General features: G+C 32.0%; 2 protein-coding genes across 6 annotated transcripts; both read right to left on the bottom strand.

The window, feature by feature from the left end:
- Positions 1-7260: 7260 nt before the first annotated feature.
- Positions 7261-9506, bottom strand: LOC129323172 (transcription factor bHLH71-like). Its single transcript, XM_054969764.1, is given in 4 exon segments — positions 7261-7767; positions 8083-8108; positions 8111-8501; positions 8743-9506. Coding segments are annotated over 4 exon segments (897 nt in total). The 5' UTR covers positions 9124-9506; the 3' UTR covers positions 7261-7668.
- Positions 9507-10367: 861 nt separating this feature from the next.
- LOC129322313 (uncharacterized protein At4g17910) lies at positions 10368-18199 on the bottom strand. Of its 5 annotated transcripts, none has more exons than XM_054968573.1 (16): positions 18043-18199; positions 17803-17868; positions 17678-17723; positions 17237-17355; positions 16949-17022; positions 16741-16825; positions 16566-16655; positions 15748-15821; positions 14179-14266; positions 13662-13788; positions 13466-13570; positions 13222-13348; positions 13084-13135; positions 11352-11396; positions 10901-10999; positions 10368-10815 (listed from the first exon to the last, which is right to left on the bottom strand). In XM_054968573.1, the coding sequence occupies exons 1-16, from the start codon at positions 18148-18150 to the stop codon at positions 10663-10665; spliced, it is 1458 nt and encodes a 485-aa protein (XP_054824548.1). In that variant the 5' UTR covers positions 18151-18199; the 3' UTR covers positions 10368-10662. The 5 variants fall into 5 exon arrangements, 3 of the variants coding, with proteins under 3 accessions (XP_054824548.1, XP_054824549.1, XP_054824550.1); XM_054968574.1 differs by having other exon boundaries at positions 17803-17866; positions 17962-18180; XM_054968575.1 differs by lacking the exon at positions 13466-13570.
- Positions 18200-18470: the final 271 nt, after the last annotated feature.

Genomic DNA, 18470 nt, shown 5'->3' with positions numbered 1-18470 from the left:
TTCAATAAATGTATTAATTTTAATGTTATCTTTTTTCTCTCTATAATTAATTTTATCTCTTCTATTTTCACATATATTAAATGATGGACATTTTTAGAAGTTTATATTTTATTAAAGATAAAATTGTTAAATGTATCTAATAAAATTTATTAATATATAAAATTTTATTTAAAAGTATTTATAATTTAAAATGGAGGAAGTAATATTTATTCTTGAACTTTTTAAATGGATGTTATATACTATTTACGTTCATGCACATGCATGGGCTATTTGAGCATTCATGTGGACTAAACAAAGTCAATTCACGTTCTGAAACTCCCCTGGTCCATTAGGCATGTGTTTGGACCTCAATTTAACATTATAACTCAATTGGACTTCTTCATGTGTGTATAACAATTGGGGCCTTTAACATGTTGGAAATTAACCCATGGGGCTTTAAGAGTAGCTTTTCATGTGCCATCATTATTGTTAATATTATGATGACATGGATAATTGACTATATCAGGGTAAAGATGTGAGTGATCAGTGATCACCATTCACCCTACTAAACTTGGGTCTAATTTGAGAAACACGACTAAGTTTTTTATCAAAAAATACAACTAAACTAGATTTTTAACTTGTGCATCGAGAGACGGTAAAATTTAATAAACATTGCATATCAAGTTTTAATTTTAAAAAACTAATAGATATTTATTCAAATTTAATAACAAGAGAAAAAAAATTTTAATTTAATATTTAAAATTTAAAATATATTTTTAAAATTTTAAAATTTAAATCGCCCTTGAACTAGTAGTTTAAGATTTAAATTACATGTTAACTTTGTTAAAAAATTATTTTAATATCCTTAAAATAAAATATATTACTTTTTCCTTTATTTTAAATTAATTATAAATATTTTTTCTTTTTTTAAAATATAATATGAATTTTTTAAAATTAATAATTAAGAGTTATAAAATACAAATATGCCTTTTACTTTTAAATAAATACATAAAAAACTAAATACATACTTCATGTTTTTAACAATGTAAGATATTTTTAATCAAAAACTCATCCTAATAAAGTAGATATTTTTATTCAAAATTGAGTGTTTTACTCTAAAGTAGATATAAAACGAGACTAAAATTTAAATTTTAAAAATAAAAGAATAAGTCTTTATGACTTTAATAAAATAAAAGGGATGTCAATATATTTTACTCTATTTATTAATTTGTGAAAATTAATAAATTAAAATCCTCTTCTATTTCTCCCACGGTCGGCAAATATGATACTAAAATTTTAATAAAATGATACTTATAAGGAACAACTTCTATTTTATAATGTACTGCTCTCACCACCACACAAACACACACACCCACACACACACACACAACAATAGCATTGTTTTTTTTTAAATTTCTCACCTTATTGCAATTTGAAATGTATTCTCACTTTTGTATATCTAACACTTATTATTTTTAGTAAGAATTTTATATTCACCATTGATTTTTACTATGAATTCTACATAATATCTCAAAATATAAAAAATCTTATTAGTTTGTACAACTTGTTTAAATTTTTAAGAATTTATAAGTGTAGACCTCACTCACATTTTTTAATGGTAGGTCTCACGCACCACTTTTGTAAATCCACACTACTCTAATTTTTTTAAAAATAAAGTTTACTAAAATTTTATATTTCCTCTATTACCTGTAGGGTCTCAAATATCTAAACATATAAAAAAATTATAATTAAGCATGACTCTTGACACTTTTAACTTTTGAGTTTCTTTAAAATTGATTTATTATTTCAATTATTAAAAATTATTTTATTTTATTTTTCTCTTATAGAGGTCTATAAACTTTGTCTTTGAATATATTTTTTTATATATTTAACTTTTAAAAAGTTACAAAAGCAATACATTTAAATAATAAAAATTTAAATAAAAAATTTATTTTTAAATTCAAATCAAATAATTTTTAGACAATATTTATATTTAAAATAGGGTAGTTTAGTCTAACATGTATGACTTAACTTCTTCTTATTTCTTAAGGTATCCCTACAATTGAAAAGTATGAGACTAAAATTTTTAATAGGATGATACCTAAAAGGAGTAACTTTTATTTTGCAATGTGCTACTTATATATAATAGCATTGTTTTTTAAAAATTTCTCACTTCCAACAATTTGAAATATAATAGAACTTATTCTTTTTCAAAATGTGTTGTCCCCATTGTATCACCTTAAGGAAAACGAAACATATATTATAATGAATCAAACTACAATTTATGTGATAATTTGTTTATAAATCATAATTATAATAGTTGTAACTCAAGCAAATAATAAATTCATGTTAAAATACCATTCATTAATCATACATATAATCATTAAAAGTAACAAAATATTATTATTGAGAAAAGATTATGTGTGCAATGGAAGATAAATTTATTAATATAATATAATTAACTTAAATTCATTAACATCATATAATTAACTTGTAGCTTATAATTTTTGTTTGCTTAGACTTGAGACACATAACGTATTATATTTTTCATAGGTGTTTAACTCATAATCAACTTTTACATATAAATAATAAAATAATATATTTTTATACCTTACACAAAGTGTTGCCACAAGTTTTGGGAGAGCACAGTCAAAACTTTTGCATCCATAAAATATGGATCAAATTTTTAAAAATTTGAGAGTATGGCTTGTTAACATTGATATACAGAAGGTTTATTATTAATATATAACAAGTTATCATTTAAAGTTTTAAATTACAAGAATTTATCATTTATATAGAATGGTATGTCATTGATAGATATAATAAATTGGGCATAATACAAAATATAATAAATATTAGGTTTGTTGTGTTTAGTTTGATTCTATCAATATATTTACATCCATAAAATATGGATCAAGTTTTTAAAAATTGAGAGTATGGCTTGTTAACATTGATATACAGAAGGTTTATTATTAATATATAACAAGTTTATCATTTAAAATTTTAAATTTACAAGAAATTTATCATTTATATATAATGGTATGTCATTGATAAATATAATAAATTAGGCATAATACAAAATATAATAAATATTAGGTTGTTTGTTTAGTTTGATTCTATAATATAAGTTATATCTACAAAAACCTCACAATAATAAATATATAAAATTTTTTTATATCTAACACCTATCATTTTAATAAAAATCTTATATTCACCATTAATTGTTACTATGGATCCTACATAATCTCTCAAAATCTTATATTCACCATTATTTTTACACCTTATTTAAATTTTTTAAATTTATAAATGTATTTCCCACCACATTTTTTATTGGTAGATCCCACACACTACTTTTTTAAATCACACTATTCGAAATTTTTTTAAAATTAAGTTTATTAAAATCTTACATTCACTCCATTACCTTTGGAGCCTCAATTCATATCAAGTTTAAAATATCTAAATACATAAAAAAAAATTATAGTTAAACCCAACTCTTAAGACATCTAGCTTTTGCATTTTTTGAGGTTAGTTTAACTATCCCATATTATTAAAAACTATTTTATTTTATTTTTTTTTTTATTAAGTCCATAGATTGTGTCTTTAAATATTTTTTTGGCCAATTTATATATTTAATTTTTTAAAAAAGTTACAAGATAAATACATTTAAATAATAAAAAATTTATTTTTTGATCATTTAAATAATTTTTAGACAACATTTATATTTAAATAGGGGTATTTTAGTCTAACATATATGACTTAACATTTAACTAATAATTAGGTGGATGAAAAAAATATTAAAAATAAAAAGGAGGCTTGCATTTTAAAACTATCTATATTAAAAAATGTTCATATAGATTTTAAAAAATAGAGGAGAGATATCATTAATCAAGACAAAAATAGACAAAATATTTTACTTATTTTAACTATAATTTTATATTAATAATTTATTTTTGTAGTTCTCACATATATTTCTTTTACTATAGAACCCGCACTATTCTTTAACTTTTTTATTATATCATATTAAAAAAATTAACAATGAAAAAAAAGCGAAGCTACCTTTAAGTAATGAAAAATATAAAAAGCCGGATGGCCCATCGACAGCATTTACAATATATATTTGGATCATCTTAAGCTCATTGACAGGCCCAACAATTTTTTTCATCACAAAATTTGGGTGGTAGGGCCCAAGTTTACCTCAGAGCAAGTAATTATTAGAAACAGACGACGAATTTTTGCAGCGTGGCAGGTTGAGCTGAAAATTTGAAGTAATAATGAACGGTTCTGTGTTGTGTTGCAGACTCAAAATTTCCTCGAGATGCACAGAATACGTTATGCTTCACTCAGTTTAACACTACGTACTGCGTCCTTGCTCGCTCCTCCTCCTCCTTCAAGCTCTGCCATTATTGATCTCTCAAAGCTTTCATCATAACGTCTCATATTAGAAAAATGATCCAACCACACGTCCTTCAAAGTAATTTCAAGCGTTTTTACAGTTTCGTTTTTTTTGTTAATTGATGGTTGGAGGGAGCTTATATTATATCACATGAAAAGAAATGGAGTATAGTAATCAGTTAGATATATAGGGAAGGAAAGAATGAAAAAAGTGAAAGGATACGGTGGGGAATTTCTGAGCCGTATGGAGATAGCATTAAATGCCTTATGCATTAATATTAATGCAGCGTGTCTACTGTTAGTCTTCTTGTGTGATTCTAATCTAACAACAAGGATCTTTGGGACGATACGCTTTATCCCTTTAGTTTTTTATAAACTGGCACATTATTCAAATATGTCAAGTCAACTACGTCTGTATATTTTGGTGTTCAGTTCTTGTTTAGTGTGGATGGCTAAAAGTTTGCTTTCTTTCTTTCTTTCTTTTTTTTTTTTAATACTTAAGCCATGGAATTGTTAACTGATGTCTACAATCTAAAACAGTCACTTCAATAATCAATATCAAGTTGATAGCCATTACTAATAACTAGTCTACATATCAGTGTCTAATTTGACCCAACCTTCTCATAGAGAATGTCATTTAAAGGCATTGTCTTTGTATGTCGAGTTTAGAATATTTTTCAAAGATTAGAGTCCATCATCCTCAATTATTATTGAGAATACAACATCTTTATCATTGGTTGGTTGTATGCTGCATCTGTCCTTTCAGATTTTCTTGGAGCTTTTCTGGCTAACTTCAATGCATGCATCAAGGTTCAAGCTAGCCAGCTAATCAATCTCATTTTTAGAACAGAAGAAGAACCTTGACGGTCAACATAATAAGATTAACAAGATTTACATCAATCGAAGCAGAGAGTGTGTGTTTTTCCAATAGTAACATGATAGGCCGATATGTGTGATTTTAATTGACTATAAAATCATTTACATATGATTGCATACTTGCCTGTTTTAATCAAAAGTCTGGCAATAATAATAGTAAATACGTATAATTTCATTTCCTCTTAATGTTATTAGTAAACTAGCCTATGCAAGTTTGTTAGATAGAATAGAATCGTTAACGCGGAAACCCAAAATGTCTTCCATTTTTTTCTCTCAAAATCCCCAAATTTACAATTTTATAAGTCAATTTTGGATTGCTTCACAAATTCAGAGTATGGCAAAAGATTTGGATTCAAAGGCTCAATCCTTCACATGTTATCCAATTTTGCGAATTAAAATGTTTAATGGCTTTCTTTCACAAGCGTCAACAAAAAGTACATGGCAAGATGTTGAATGTACGTACTGTAATTGCAGATGACGATAACCCTTAGAAAATCCTGACAAAAAAAAAAAATTTAAAATTTGACACTCCAGAAACATCAAGCTGGTGGCTTTTGCAAAAGATTAAGGATAAGCTAATTCGTATATATTGACTTATAAAAAAGGGTATTACAATACATATATCAGTATTATTGATGTAACTTGTAAAATCTCGTTTTGATTAGTTGCAGACACTGAAGTTTGTCTTGTTCAACAGTGAATCTTGAAGATGAAACTAACAATACATGAATGAAAAGGAAGTTTTTCTTAAGGATGTGTGCAGGTGATGAGATCAGTATAATTAATTAATGAAGTTTAATTGTGCTTGTCAAGTAGTGGAAAGAGTCTTAATCGGGTTCCCCGCAAAGAGAGATAGAGAAGATCAAGTACAGCAGATGGGAGATCAGGCGTGCATGTCTGTTTCTTCTTCTGGTTGACACTAAATGACACGACCCTTTAATGAGGATATCGATCTAACGCTCACAAACATACAAAACTGAATGCTGATCCATGAGAATCTAATTAACACTGGCTTGTACATTATATGTGCAAATATATATATATATGTATTCTTCCAACAAATTAAAGCTCTTTTGATATCCGAAGTTACAAAAGAAACCTCACATCACACATCCCAATATACCCACAGATGACATTACCCCATAGTACAACTCAGTTCTTCACTCTCTCTCTCTCAAGATGCATGCAATTCCCTTGATAATGAGGAAACACCATAGATCTAGGTTCTTGTAGCATGTTTGGTTTTCTGTGATTCATTGCAAACCAAGAAAGCCAGAAAACATGTGTGGTGATCTGATCAATGTTTCATTATATAATATATGTATATAAGCAACTACCGATGGAATTAATGCAGCCTCATATATATATATATATATATATATCCAAACATGTGTTAATGTCTGGGGGTCTCTAAATTCATCAGTTAGCATTTCGGGCCACGAACCATATCTTGCTGGACAAATTATGCCCACTCCGTTTCCAGAAAAGGACAAAGTTTTTCTTCTGTCGCTACAACCAATATGGGCCAGCACTGTTTTCTGCTTGAGTTTTCATGAACTCATATGATTCAAAAGAATTTACAGTTTTTCAATTACATGCTTTATTATTATTATTATTATTATCTATCTTATCTATCACTAAAATCCCTGTGCAAAAAAGTCAAATCATTCTCGTTTTTTCTCTGGGCAACATTTGGCAACATGTTGCTCTGAGATGAAATAAGAGGGGCCTTTTCCTGAAGGAGTGTCAAGTCTCTTTCTAAGCAGCATTTGTTTGTGTGTGTGTGTGATGAATCTGTATTATATAAGTCATAAGAGAGGTCTTTACTCCTTCCCGACTGTATCAACTCACAAGTCCGTGACTGTTTCAAACTTCGAAGCAGAAGCTTCTGACTTCTGATGGCCAACAACATCAGCATCACGGGCACAGTTCTTTTCCCTTTTTTTGTTTTTTTTTTTTTGGGTTTTGAAAATCTCTTCTGTCGCTTTTTAAGAAAAATCTCAATAAACAAAATAGGACAATGTTCGGTTTTTATTTTATTTTATAGGAAAAGAGAAAGACAAAGTTACACAAAAGCAGCGTCATCCCCATACTGGGCCAGGGAAGAGGATAACACAGCCCAACTCCAAACAAGATTCCAGTTGCAATCTCCTGTAAAGTTCTAATAATAACCTCACAACAGGTCAAGAAACAAAATAATAATAATAATAATACCCTCACAAGGCTGTCCATTCCTTCTAAGGAGTCAAAATTACCAAAAAGCCATCGACTTCTCACCTTTTGATTAACCTTTGACACATCATCTCTACATGCACACAAAGAAGAAAAAGAAAAAAAAAAAAACAAGATTTACCCAAACTCTCCTTTCTAAGAGGAAGGGGTTAGTTTGGTCATTTCGTCAAAACATGTGTCACTCTTTCATCAAACGCAAAGGGAGTCTTCTTCCTCAATTCTTCTGAGCAAGTGATGAACTGCTGTCGCTATATCCTCCGCCGAACCAAGGCGGCATCCTTCTTCAACCTACACATACAAAATCCCCCCACATCTGAACCACGCAGTACGTTCCATTTTTCATATATATATATATATATATATATAAGGAAGCACATCTTCCATCTTTTCTTATCTTGTTCTAGCAATTAAAACTCACCAATAACCTAATCACTAGAATAGAAGCATGGTAAAGCACAACATTGTCACAAGTTCAATTAACATTTTAGAAAACTAATGAACAATCAAGAGTTACATTGTGGATGGCCTGTATTTTAATAGTTTGCTGAAGTTCAACACATTGCATTAAGGTTTGGAAGTTCTATCCATGAAAAGTTTACATACCTTGGCACTGATAGAATAAAGCACCAAGGGTCGATGGTGGTGACATTAAGATGGAGGATGGTGAGGTAGAGTGTTTGGAAACCAGAGACCAGCTTCGACAATTGTCTGGGGCTTCTCCGTGAGAGAATTCTAAGGTTTGCATGAGTCTCTATCAAGGTGACCTCAATATCAGCTATGGCTGCTTTAGTCTTGGATGGGTATTTGGTAGGAGCCTGAGACCATGTGTACTGAGGATACGCAAAGAATTGTGCAAAAGGGGGACTCATGAGTTTGAAAATGGAAGAAGAAGAAGACTCTTCATTAGTTTGTGCTACTTCTTGTTGCAGAAGCTGCAACTTCTTAGCTTCAAGTGACTGCAACAGATGCTCAAGCTCCTTCACAAATTCTATAGCACCACCAACTATAGAAGCCTGGTCACCCTGTAAGATACACACAATTTGAACATTTACCAATGAATACAGCTTTAGATTTCTACAATTAATGTCTATCTTGAAAAGCTGTGCGTGAAAGTTTGAAACTTCCGGTCTGTGCTTTGCAGTACGATGAACAGAGGAATATGTTCATCTCTGCTTTTATGTGAAACCTCAAAATTTCTAACTTCGGTTTGAAGAATCCCAAGGGGGGAAAAAAAAAGGAAAAAGGAAAAGATTAAAGGCAAACCCTTTGAACATAGGATTCAGGCATGAGTGAACGCAGGACTGCGAGATGCTCATTCATCTGCTTGCGGCGGTTTCGTTCAACTGCAATGTGGGTCATTCTCTGAGTCTCAGCTTCTTCTTTGTTCTTACAAACCCTCGGCTTCCTTCTCCTCTTCTTCCTCCCTTGCACAATAGGCACCTGAAGCTCATCAGAATGGCGTTTCCTTGAAGAAGAGAGATTACTGAACAGCGCAGGGTCATGTTCCAGAGGATTAACTCTGTTTTCTAACAAGACATTAGCTTCCGAGGAGGAATCATGGTGACTAAATGGCGTTGCAGAGATAGTGTCATGGATAATGAAGTTGAAAAGCTCATTAGATGCAAGAGTCTCAAGCAGTGCCATTATCCCTTTGAGAGAGAAACTAATGGAACATATAAAACATTATATAGCAATTGATATAACATGCAGAGAGTTTGAGAGAGAGAGAGAGTGTGTGTGAATAATGGAGGAGAAGAGGATTCGAAGCACGTGAGAAGGGCAGAAAAAGGTGAGGTGCTTTTCCGCAACGGAAGAGAGACGTAAAAGGGAAAGGGAAGGAAGGTCTCACACAAAAATCACTGTGCTTTCCAAAAATTCACAGATGATTGATGCTGTCAAACACAGGGGAGGGACGTGGGGGACCCAAATCTATATAGAAAGACGCATACAAACAACGAAACGAGCTGTGCAATGGCAACTCTACGCATTCAAATCTGTGTCGGGCTTTGCAGCATATGACTGCTTCACGTACCTCAGATTCCCCTTTTAATAATTTACAATTACACTATGATGGCTCTGCATTAATTTTCAACAAGTTAGATTCAGTCAGCATCTAATAATTGTAGATGTAATCGACATTTTCGATGCGTGTATCTCTTTTCTCGTTTTCAAGCTCAATAAAATATTGGAGTTTTTAAGAAAATCATGGTAAGGGCAATTTGAGTATCGTATGTCAGTCATGCTGTTAAAGATGAGATATGACTAAAACTACTTTCTTCTATAAAACTATATCTCAATGCCGGCTTGTTTCAAATTGCCAATATACTAATCAAAAGAATGATTCATTCAATCCTTCATGACATCCCTTATGCTTTGAGAGAGAAGAAATCGACGAGTCTTCCGCATGAAATTTAAAATGGATTCTATTATTCCATTATATTATTCATAGATTATAAATAATATGAATCTTTATAAATTTTACATTTTATATTAATACATTGTTTTTAACAAACTTGAAGATGTCAGGACACTCCAAAGGGTTCTATAAACCCAGATCTTTAGATTGTGGTACATGACCCTGAAAATATTACAGTTTTCAGGGGCTTTTTTATGTTAGTCCAATGCAATATGATATAATTGAACTTTTTGTACATACAATGTATGATACATCATAACCATAATTTATATACCCAAACTTTTCCCCTCATTCATCCTCAGTTCCATTTTTAGCTAGCGGTTGAAGCTTGTGCCCCACAGTCCTCTTTGATTGTACCCCAATATTCAAACTTGTAGAGCTTTCAAAACATAATTGCATACAGTGAAGTGAGAATGATCAGAGTCCAGTTCAAGAGCTCAACAACACACAATCCTAGCATTTACAAGGGAAATGACTCTCCTTAATATTTGAGATCTATTATAATCAATACCTTCGTAAATTTATCGCCAAACATGCATTCTTAACAATTACAGCCTGGGTAAAATCTAGAAGTTTCCTTTTAGCCACAGATGGAGGCAATATAGAATTGTACCCAGCTTCAAATCTCACTCAGTTTCAGTATCAAAGACGATCGTGATGCATATGAATCCTAAGCTAATGGGTTCACTGTGTGATTTACAAAATATTTTCCTTTCAGGTTGATACTATAAATAAGAGAAAAAACTACAGCGTTGCCAGCGGCTGCATCAACCGAGTTTCAGCTTGATACCATAAAAGTCAGCAATTCCAGCCGTAATTGATAAAACAAAAGTATAGACAATCAAGATACAAGTGGCTGTAAAAGATGACGCAGAGAGGGTATTCATGGACATGTTTACCAGTCCGGTGAGGATATTTGCCTGCAAATGAAATAACTATGATCGATTAAGAAGCAAAACTAGAGAAAGAAATCGTGTAAATTTAACTAAGGAAAATTTTGTTCACCAGAAGAAATGTAGGCAGTAAGTTCCGATTAAATGCCTCTTCAAGTAACGAAATTTTACTTCCAGGAACAAGATCGCCCAGCATCAGAATTGAAAAAATCTAAAAATATATTGAAAAAAAAAAGGAATATTCTGATCAGAGATTCAAATACTGAATCTGTAATCTGATGCCCAAATAGCAGTCACTTTGTCAATAAAAGATTCGACGTTGCTTTACTGGGAAATATGGATTATGAAACTCAATAGAAACCCCTGCTGCTGCATTTGATAGACAGATTACTTAAACAAGACTATTTCCATCAAAATAAGGTGATAAATATTAATCAGCACTAATGGAAATAGATTCAAGAAAGAATGGTAATAAATTGGCAACCTTGAAACAAGGTAGAGTGAACAATCCCCATCAAACTACCAAAACACAAAATTCATAAATAGAAGGGAGTAAGGATAACCTGTAGGTTGTTAGCGAATACCATAACAACATATGGAAGGTTGCACTGCACAGAATGTTAAAAATTAGCTTTCATCTACTGATTCCAAAAGGCAAAATTGAACATTAGTCCCATGGGTTTGAGGTGTTTCCATTTCGTTCCCTAAATTTATAGTTTCAATCACTTCTTTCAGTTTCACTAAAACGGTAAAATATTCAGTCAAGCCATTGGACCCATTGATGGAATCATTTTACATAGCATGTAAGTGTAAAAGTACTCGCCGATTATCACATTACATTGATGCCCAACGATTTCTAAGGATTTCACAATTAAAACAAGGATTAGTAACACAACTATCAAACAACTTTTGCAACTTATCTCGCTCTCAACTCAACACAAATATCAATTACACCCAATTTGTACAATCTCCTCCACCCCATCAATCCAGTCCTTTCCTATTCCTCTTCTATTTCTCCTGCAACTCAGAAGACAGAAAACAATGGACTCCAAGCGAACATCAAAAGGGGAAGTGTAACATCTGGAATTACCCTATCCCACTACTACTATTAGTATTATTATTATTAAAGCTATGAATTATTAAGTTAGTCTCTAATTAGAGGAGAAAGGATTAAAGGTATTAAATTTAGTATTTATAATAATATTGATATTAGTAATAATGTTTTATTATCTTATTTTAAGAAGAAACCCAATTCATTAAGTCTCTATTGCAACATGCATTAAACGAAGAAACTTACATGCTTTGGCCAAAGGAAAGAAAATGGTAAGGCACAAGCTATGTCATTCCATATTTGTGTCTCTGTGTCTGGTAGAGTCCCTCTTGTTCCATTAACCCCAACCAACTTTAATCACACACAATAGGAGGAGGACTGAAGGGAAAAGTGGGGAGTCAGCAGAGAAGCAGTTAGTGAGGGAGTAGAATAGGGATGGGTATCTAAGCGCCATTATCAACTTCTAGAAGCTATTATGTTAGTTTATGATTAATGGTTATGCTGTAATTTAGGAGAATTTATCAACAGTTGCATTACATGTATCTTTTAAAAATAGTAGCAGTAGAGATGCAATAGGATTCAGACTTGTTATTTATTTGAACTTGCACTTGGAGATTCTACTTGGTCTATTGAAATTGGTAGTGTTTTCAGATTCTGGCATCATTATTTTCAGGTTTTTTTTTCTGTTGCTATTTCACAAGCCCATATCCTATCAGTGAATGTGTGTGAGACTGTAAGTATAACAACTATAGTGTGGCAATAAGTACCTCGCCAGAGCCATGTTTTCTCATGCACAATGTCTCGTCTTCAATTCTCCTTAAATGGCCAAAGAAAGTGGGAGAGTGTAGAGGAAATTGATCTAAAAATTCTTAGGATTAGTGGATGATAGCAGAACCACAAGGGCTTTATATTAACACTAATTCATTTCCAAATGGTATGTTTGATTGTGTCTCTTGTTTGGCTGAATTTAAGGGAGGAAAAAGAAAGAGCCCTGGGAATTGATGTGTTTACTATACTCTTCAATGGCTGTATGTTGTGTTGTGACCATGCAAATGCCAGGTAGGAGGATTCCAACAATGGCACGGATTAGAAAAAATATTGCATCATTTTAGCAAACTATAGGGCTTGGCTGAATTAGTAACAAAAATTAAGGTGCAAAGTTGAAAGCCACCACAAACTTAAGGGACAAAGATGCCTCCTCGCCAATTTAAATTAAAAAATCTTCAAATGCTAAGACTCCCTACCATTCTCCGAGAGGCTTTTTCAACATATCTGTCTAGTAGCACACTTAATAACCTGACATGGGCATCAGAACAGAAGAACGCATTCATAACTGTGAACTTCATTGAAAAAAGTCAAACAAGTGCTGGATAAAGGGTTACCCGAATGATAGACAGAGAATCCATACTCTTATCCTAACCCATCTGCTGCTTTTAGACGCAGAGGAGGATGTTTCAAAGAAAAGATAATTTCCCAAATGAACACCAACAAGGTACATACCCCAGTATCCTGGTGACAAAATAGCATTATTCCACTAAAAATTACTTTAAGGAAAATGATTGAAAGTACATTCTGACCAAATCTCATCCCCAACACCAAGATTAAAGCATGAAGGGTAATTCTCACCAAATAAGCTAAATAGCCCCTCTTTGTTTTGGCTGATAATATCAGTTCCTCTTTCATTAGAAAGCAGGTAGTTATTTAACCCAAGCAACAAACAGAGCTGGTACACTTAAAAAGAAAAAAAAACAGAAGATAAACTTGTGAAAGAATCATGTTACGGAAGATAAGACCTGCAAAGAAGCCTGAAATAATAATTTACCTACTAAGACAAGAGAGCCAAGAATTCCAGAATATTGTGGGGGAATATTAACCATGGAAGTAAGGATTGAAACACCAGCAAGTGTGAAGAAAAAATTCCAATGCACACCATATTCACTCACATGTAACTGCAAGAAAAAGAAATTCAAGTATACATTTCCATAAGAATGCCTTGAACTATGAATTTGACCAGAAGAGCTCAAACATCTAGAGAGTAGGCACGCAAAAAAACCATAGGAGTAAAACATTTGTCAAAACAACCATGAGAACCACTACTTTCGTCCTTCCTCTTATGTTACTTTGCTACTTATTTGGCCACATAATTTCTACACTTGAATATATTGAGGGTACAACAAAAAGTAAACACTAAAATTGTCCAAAACTTTATTATGTTTTGATCTTGTCGAAAGCTAATTTGCTGAATAAGATCCATGGAAAAGCAACTGCAGGTAAACATTGGACATGCGTTTCTACTACCATGAGGAAATTTATGAGCAAACCCAGTAAAATATTCCTACCTGATAGTTGACACCAGCCGTTGTAACAAAACGAATAAATCCTAAGATAATCAATGGAATACTGGACTGCACTGCATTCTTCCAGCCACTGAAGCATGGAAAAATTGATATCATCAGATGAATGCAAAATGCAGTATATGATCACACTACAAACACCATACATTCGGACCTAAGCTCCACAAACAAGAAACTAAATATTTTGAAGGCACCATAAGCTAAATTTCATTGTGATGTCAGATCTCATTTTAAAGCAGAACTTACAAACACATATCCCAAAAACATCCTTCTTATGCTCATTAGGAAGTATAAGGCTTTCAATGTATTTCAGGAATTCTTTTTTGGAACGAAAAGATAATTGATAGAATCCAAGATGGGTAGAGAGAAATAAGGAAGACAAATCTCTGTTAACATATGAAATCATAATCTAACTTCATAACATTAATAAGATAACGTAGAACTGGTAGAAGAAAATAGAAGAAATAAATGCATCAAGATGATATAAAATAAGAATCTTGTTCTATACTCCTCTCAATAGCCACGCTTAGGAGAATCTTCAAAGGGCCAAAAGTCTCAAAAGTCTTTTTTTTATGATATGCCTGCTTCTAAGTTGCTAAGCATATTTATAATGCCAAATACAATCTAAAATAATGAATAAAATCTAGATAACTAAATAATTAAATAAAATTGAATAAAATCTCTTAGAATCTATATCTATATAAAATACTAAATAAAATCTAAAAAAAATAAATATTTGAATAAAATTTAAATAACTAGATATCTAAATAAATATATAGATATCTAAATAAATATCCAAATACCTATATAAAATCTAGATAACTAAATACCTAAATAAAATTTAAACAATATTATTAAATAGAAAATATCTAAAATAAATTAAAAATAATATTTATTTATAATATCTATCTTCCTAGATCACCCATTATCTATAAACTCTATCAATAATCAAATGATTTTGCAATGGCACCACATCATGGAAAGTTGGAAACAAATTGACTGTAAATTTCCACTACCTATTTGATTCCTTCTTTAATGTCAACTTATATAATTACAATGATTTTAGGACACAATTTTGGTTTTGAGCTCCACTTGAATGGTGTAGGATTTTGCATGTCCTAACCAATCCCATATCTTGTCTATCCAACAACTCGATTGTTCAAACAATAGAGTGGTTCCCTTTTCATATTTCATTGATACCAATGCAAGAAGATTATAATAAAGGAGAATAAAAATTTTCACATAAGTTGATGGAGCCAGTGGAGAAGGAGGAAAATCATATCCAAAATCCTGTCAGCTAGGACATGTTACGCACATTACCTCTTTGCCCCTTGTATGAGTATGCCATCTAAGCCCTCTAATTGATTTGGATGGAACAACAAACAATTTATGAAAACTGAGAGGGAAAAAGACCCATCTATACACAAACACACACACACACACACACACACAAATTCTTGTAACTTAGTAAGCTGACAAACATAGATATTCTCTGAGTTCTATTTTTAATTTAACATCTACAGATCATCCATGGAAACAAGTTCGATTACTCACATAGTTTTGATATTTCGAGCTTGCCGAGAAACAAATGAGTTTACCACCACAAATGATCCAACTCCAAGATCCATCTGGCAAGCGCAAGTAATCTCAAATCAATAGCATAATGAAATTATCAAGCATAAATACCTGGCATCTGACTCCGTAAAACAATGGATGCAACTAATAAGTACAGGATGACCACATGATAAAAAGAGACAGATACCAACTCTAAAGTTAATTACTTTTTATGGCTCATTATTATCTTTCCTCATGCAAGAAAAACTCCTTTCAAAATGTAACTATTGTAAGCAAATATTTAACCCAAGAAACCAGAAAATTTTTTAATAAATTAAGAATCAATCGAAAGATGAGTAAAAGAGTGGAGGTCAAGGAATCCTCCTCAGTTGAGACCAAAAGCAAACAGGAGAAAATGAAAAATTAATAAACAAATAGCACATAAGAGCTTACGAATTACTTCAAAAGTCAAACCACCAAAAAAAAAAATTAAAGAAACCATGAAGCTAAGTGGATGGAAATCCATGCTGAAGAATCTTTTTTTATTTTTTGGCTCAAATCCATGTTTGAAACAAATCTGGCACAATGACACAAGCTACTTCAAAATTTTGTTAGTTAATGGCTTTTTCACATGGGAAGTCTTGGAAGACGTATAGAAGCAATGAGCAGGTATCTCCTTTGCAGCAGTGTTGGGGGATGTCTTTCTATTTCAAACAGTAGTACAAGATTGGTTCAAGTGCCATAAAATTGTAACCAATAGCTCATTTATCTAATTATAACCATAAAAAGCAAATTTGCAAATTTCTGAAAAATCTTACCAAACTAGTTCCATACGTTTCAGTCTTTGCAAGTCTTCTGGGAAATATTCTGAAGTCAACAGCCAAAATACACTCACATGTCATAATCATCTGCAGAAGTTGAATTTCACAAACATGGAAAAAAGTATAATTGGGATAATGGAATGACAAAGAGTTCAATGGTAACTCTACTTACCACAATAAACCTATATGATGAAATGTATGCACGAAGAGAATTGGAATCTCCTTGAAAAGAAAGAGAAGAACCACCAAATTTGTATCTAAGAACATAGAAGTGAATCATCATGCACTTTAGAATCAAGCTCGTGAAATTTTCAGAATCAAAGATTGATTGCATAAATCTGTCCCTTCAGAAGGTAAGGAAATTAAATTCACATGATTACCTTTTAGAAGCAACAGAAATTAATGTGAAGATTACGATCAAAAATGACCCAATATAGGTCCAATCTGCCAATACCTGTAATGCGCGTTTAGAAACCAAAAAACAAATAAATTTAAAAAAAGATAAAATACTTTATTTAAGGGGGGAAAGAAACTTCAGAATTTTTCTAATTTCAAAAAGTTACACGAATAGAGGATAGGCAAGAAATTACAAGAAGTCTCTCAAAAAAAGTGGTATTTTTATTCATTAAAATGGTCCCTTTATGAACCAAAATCTACCATAAGCTTACAGTGACAAACGAGACAACAGGAAGAACAATGGCAAGATAATCCAAACACAGGGTGGTTAAGTATGTTTTCATATTTCTAGACTCAGCCACTGCATCATCGTTTTTCTTTAGCGAGCCACCTGTGGTGAAAAAAGGTGAAACAAAATCATATCTGATATGTGCCATGCATGATGCTACGCGCCAAGCGGACCTCGATTGGAACAACAAACAGAAACGTGGACCAATTATTAGCATGTAAGCTTAATAAAGCCTTGTGCAGAATTTAGATGACACATTGTTATTGGGAAGGGAAAAACTAAAATCTTGAGTATCAATGAACTGACAACAAAGCAAGCTGGAAGCAAATACGAAAACAACAAATTTGCAATTTTGATATTTGTAAACGTTAAATTCATTGATCTAGATTGAAAAACAAAACAAAGCAGAAGTCTCAGGACTGACCAGCCATGGAATTGGAGATGGTTGCGTGACGAAAAACGACCAACAACTGAAAGCGCAATCAATGACAACTATATCACATCTCAGTTAGTATAAAGATTATTACTATTCAGTGCGGGACGACTCACAGGAATTGCCACGGTAAGAACCGCTATTTCCAGCATAGAGGACCCGGTCAAGTTGCTTACGAACCTGTGCAATTACCAGGAAAAATAAAAAAGAGAGAGAGGACCACATTTGATAAACTATTCATTATATTGAAGAAACTACAGGACAATAAGATTTACTCCTCTTTCTCAAGCTTCAAAGAATCCATAGGAAATGGCTGAAGCACAGATGTGGTGACAAAACAAATGTAATACTCAGCTTTGGCCGAACGAAGATAGTAGCATAACACAAACTGACGCGTTCGACCCCTCCAGGTTGCAAGGTAGTGCCTGGAGATTTGAGACACAGTAGAACGCGCTCTCCTCCATCAGGGCTGTTAGTTTATAAGCTTTTTTCCCTCTCTCTTTCCGATCTCATTTCTTCTTCATTCTTCGGCAAGATCGAATGAGAATTTATATTTAAAATTTATATTTAAAGTAGAGGGAAAAAACCTATTATCCAGATAAATTTGCTTTTATTTAATATAGATAAACGCTCTCTCTCGAAAATTAAAACAAAAAGTTATTAATCAGCTAAACATTTAACGATTTATGAATAATTTGACTTGTTATAAATGTAATATTCAATATTGCTATTACTCTTGATTTTTCAACAGAAAGATCATTATTATTTTCAATAACTATCAACT

This window comes from Prosopis cineraria, unplaced genomic scaffold (assembly GCF_029017545.1).
Source record: "Prosopis cineraria cultivar Desert tree isolate PC_DT_omini unplaced genomic scaffold, ASM2901754v1 PC10, whole genome shotgun sequence".
In the NCBI taxonomy this organism is placed as follows: Eukaryota; Viridiplantae; Streptophyta; class Magnoliopsida; order Fabales; family Fabaceae; genus Prosopis; species Prosopis cineraria.
This window is presented reverse-complemented; position numbering and strand designations above follow the sequence as displayed.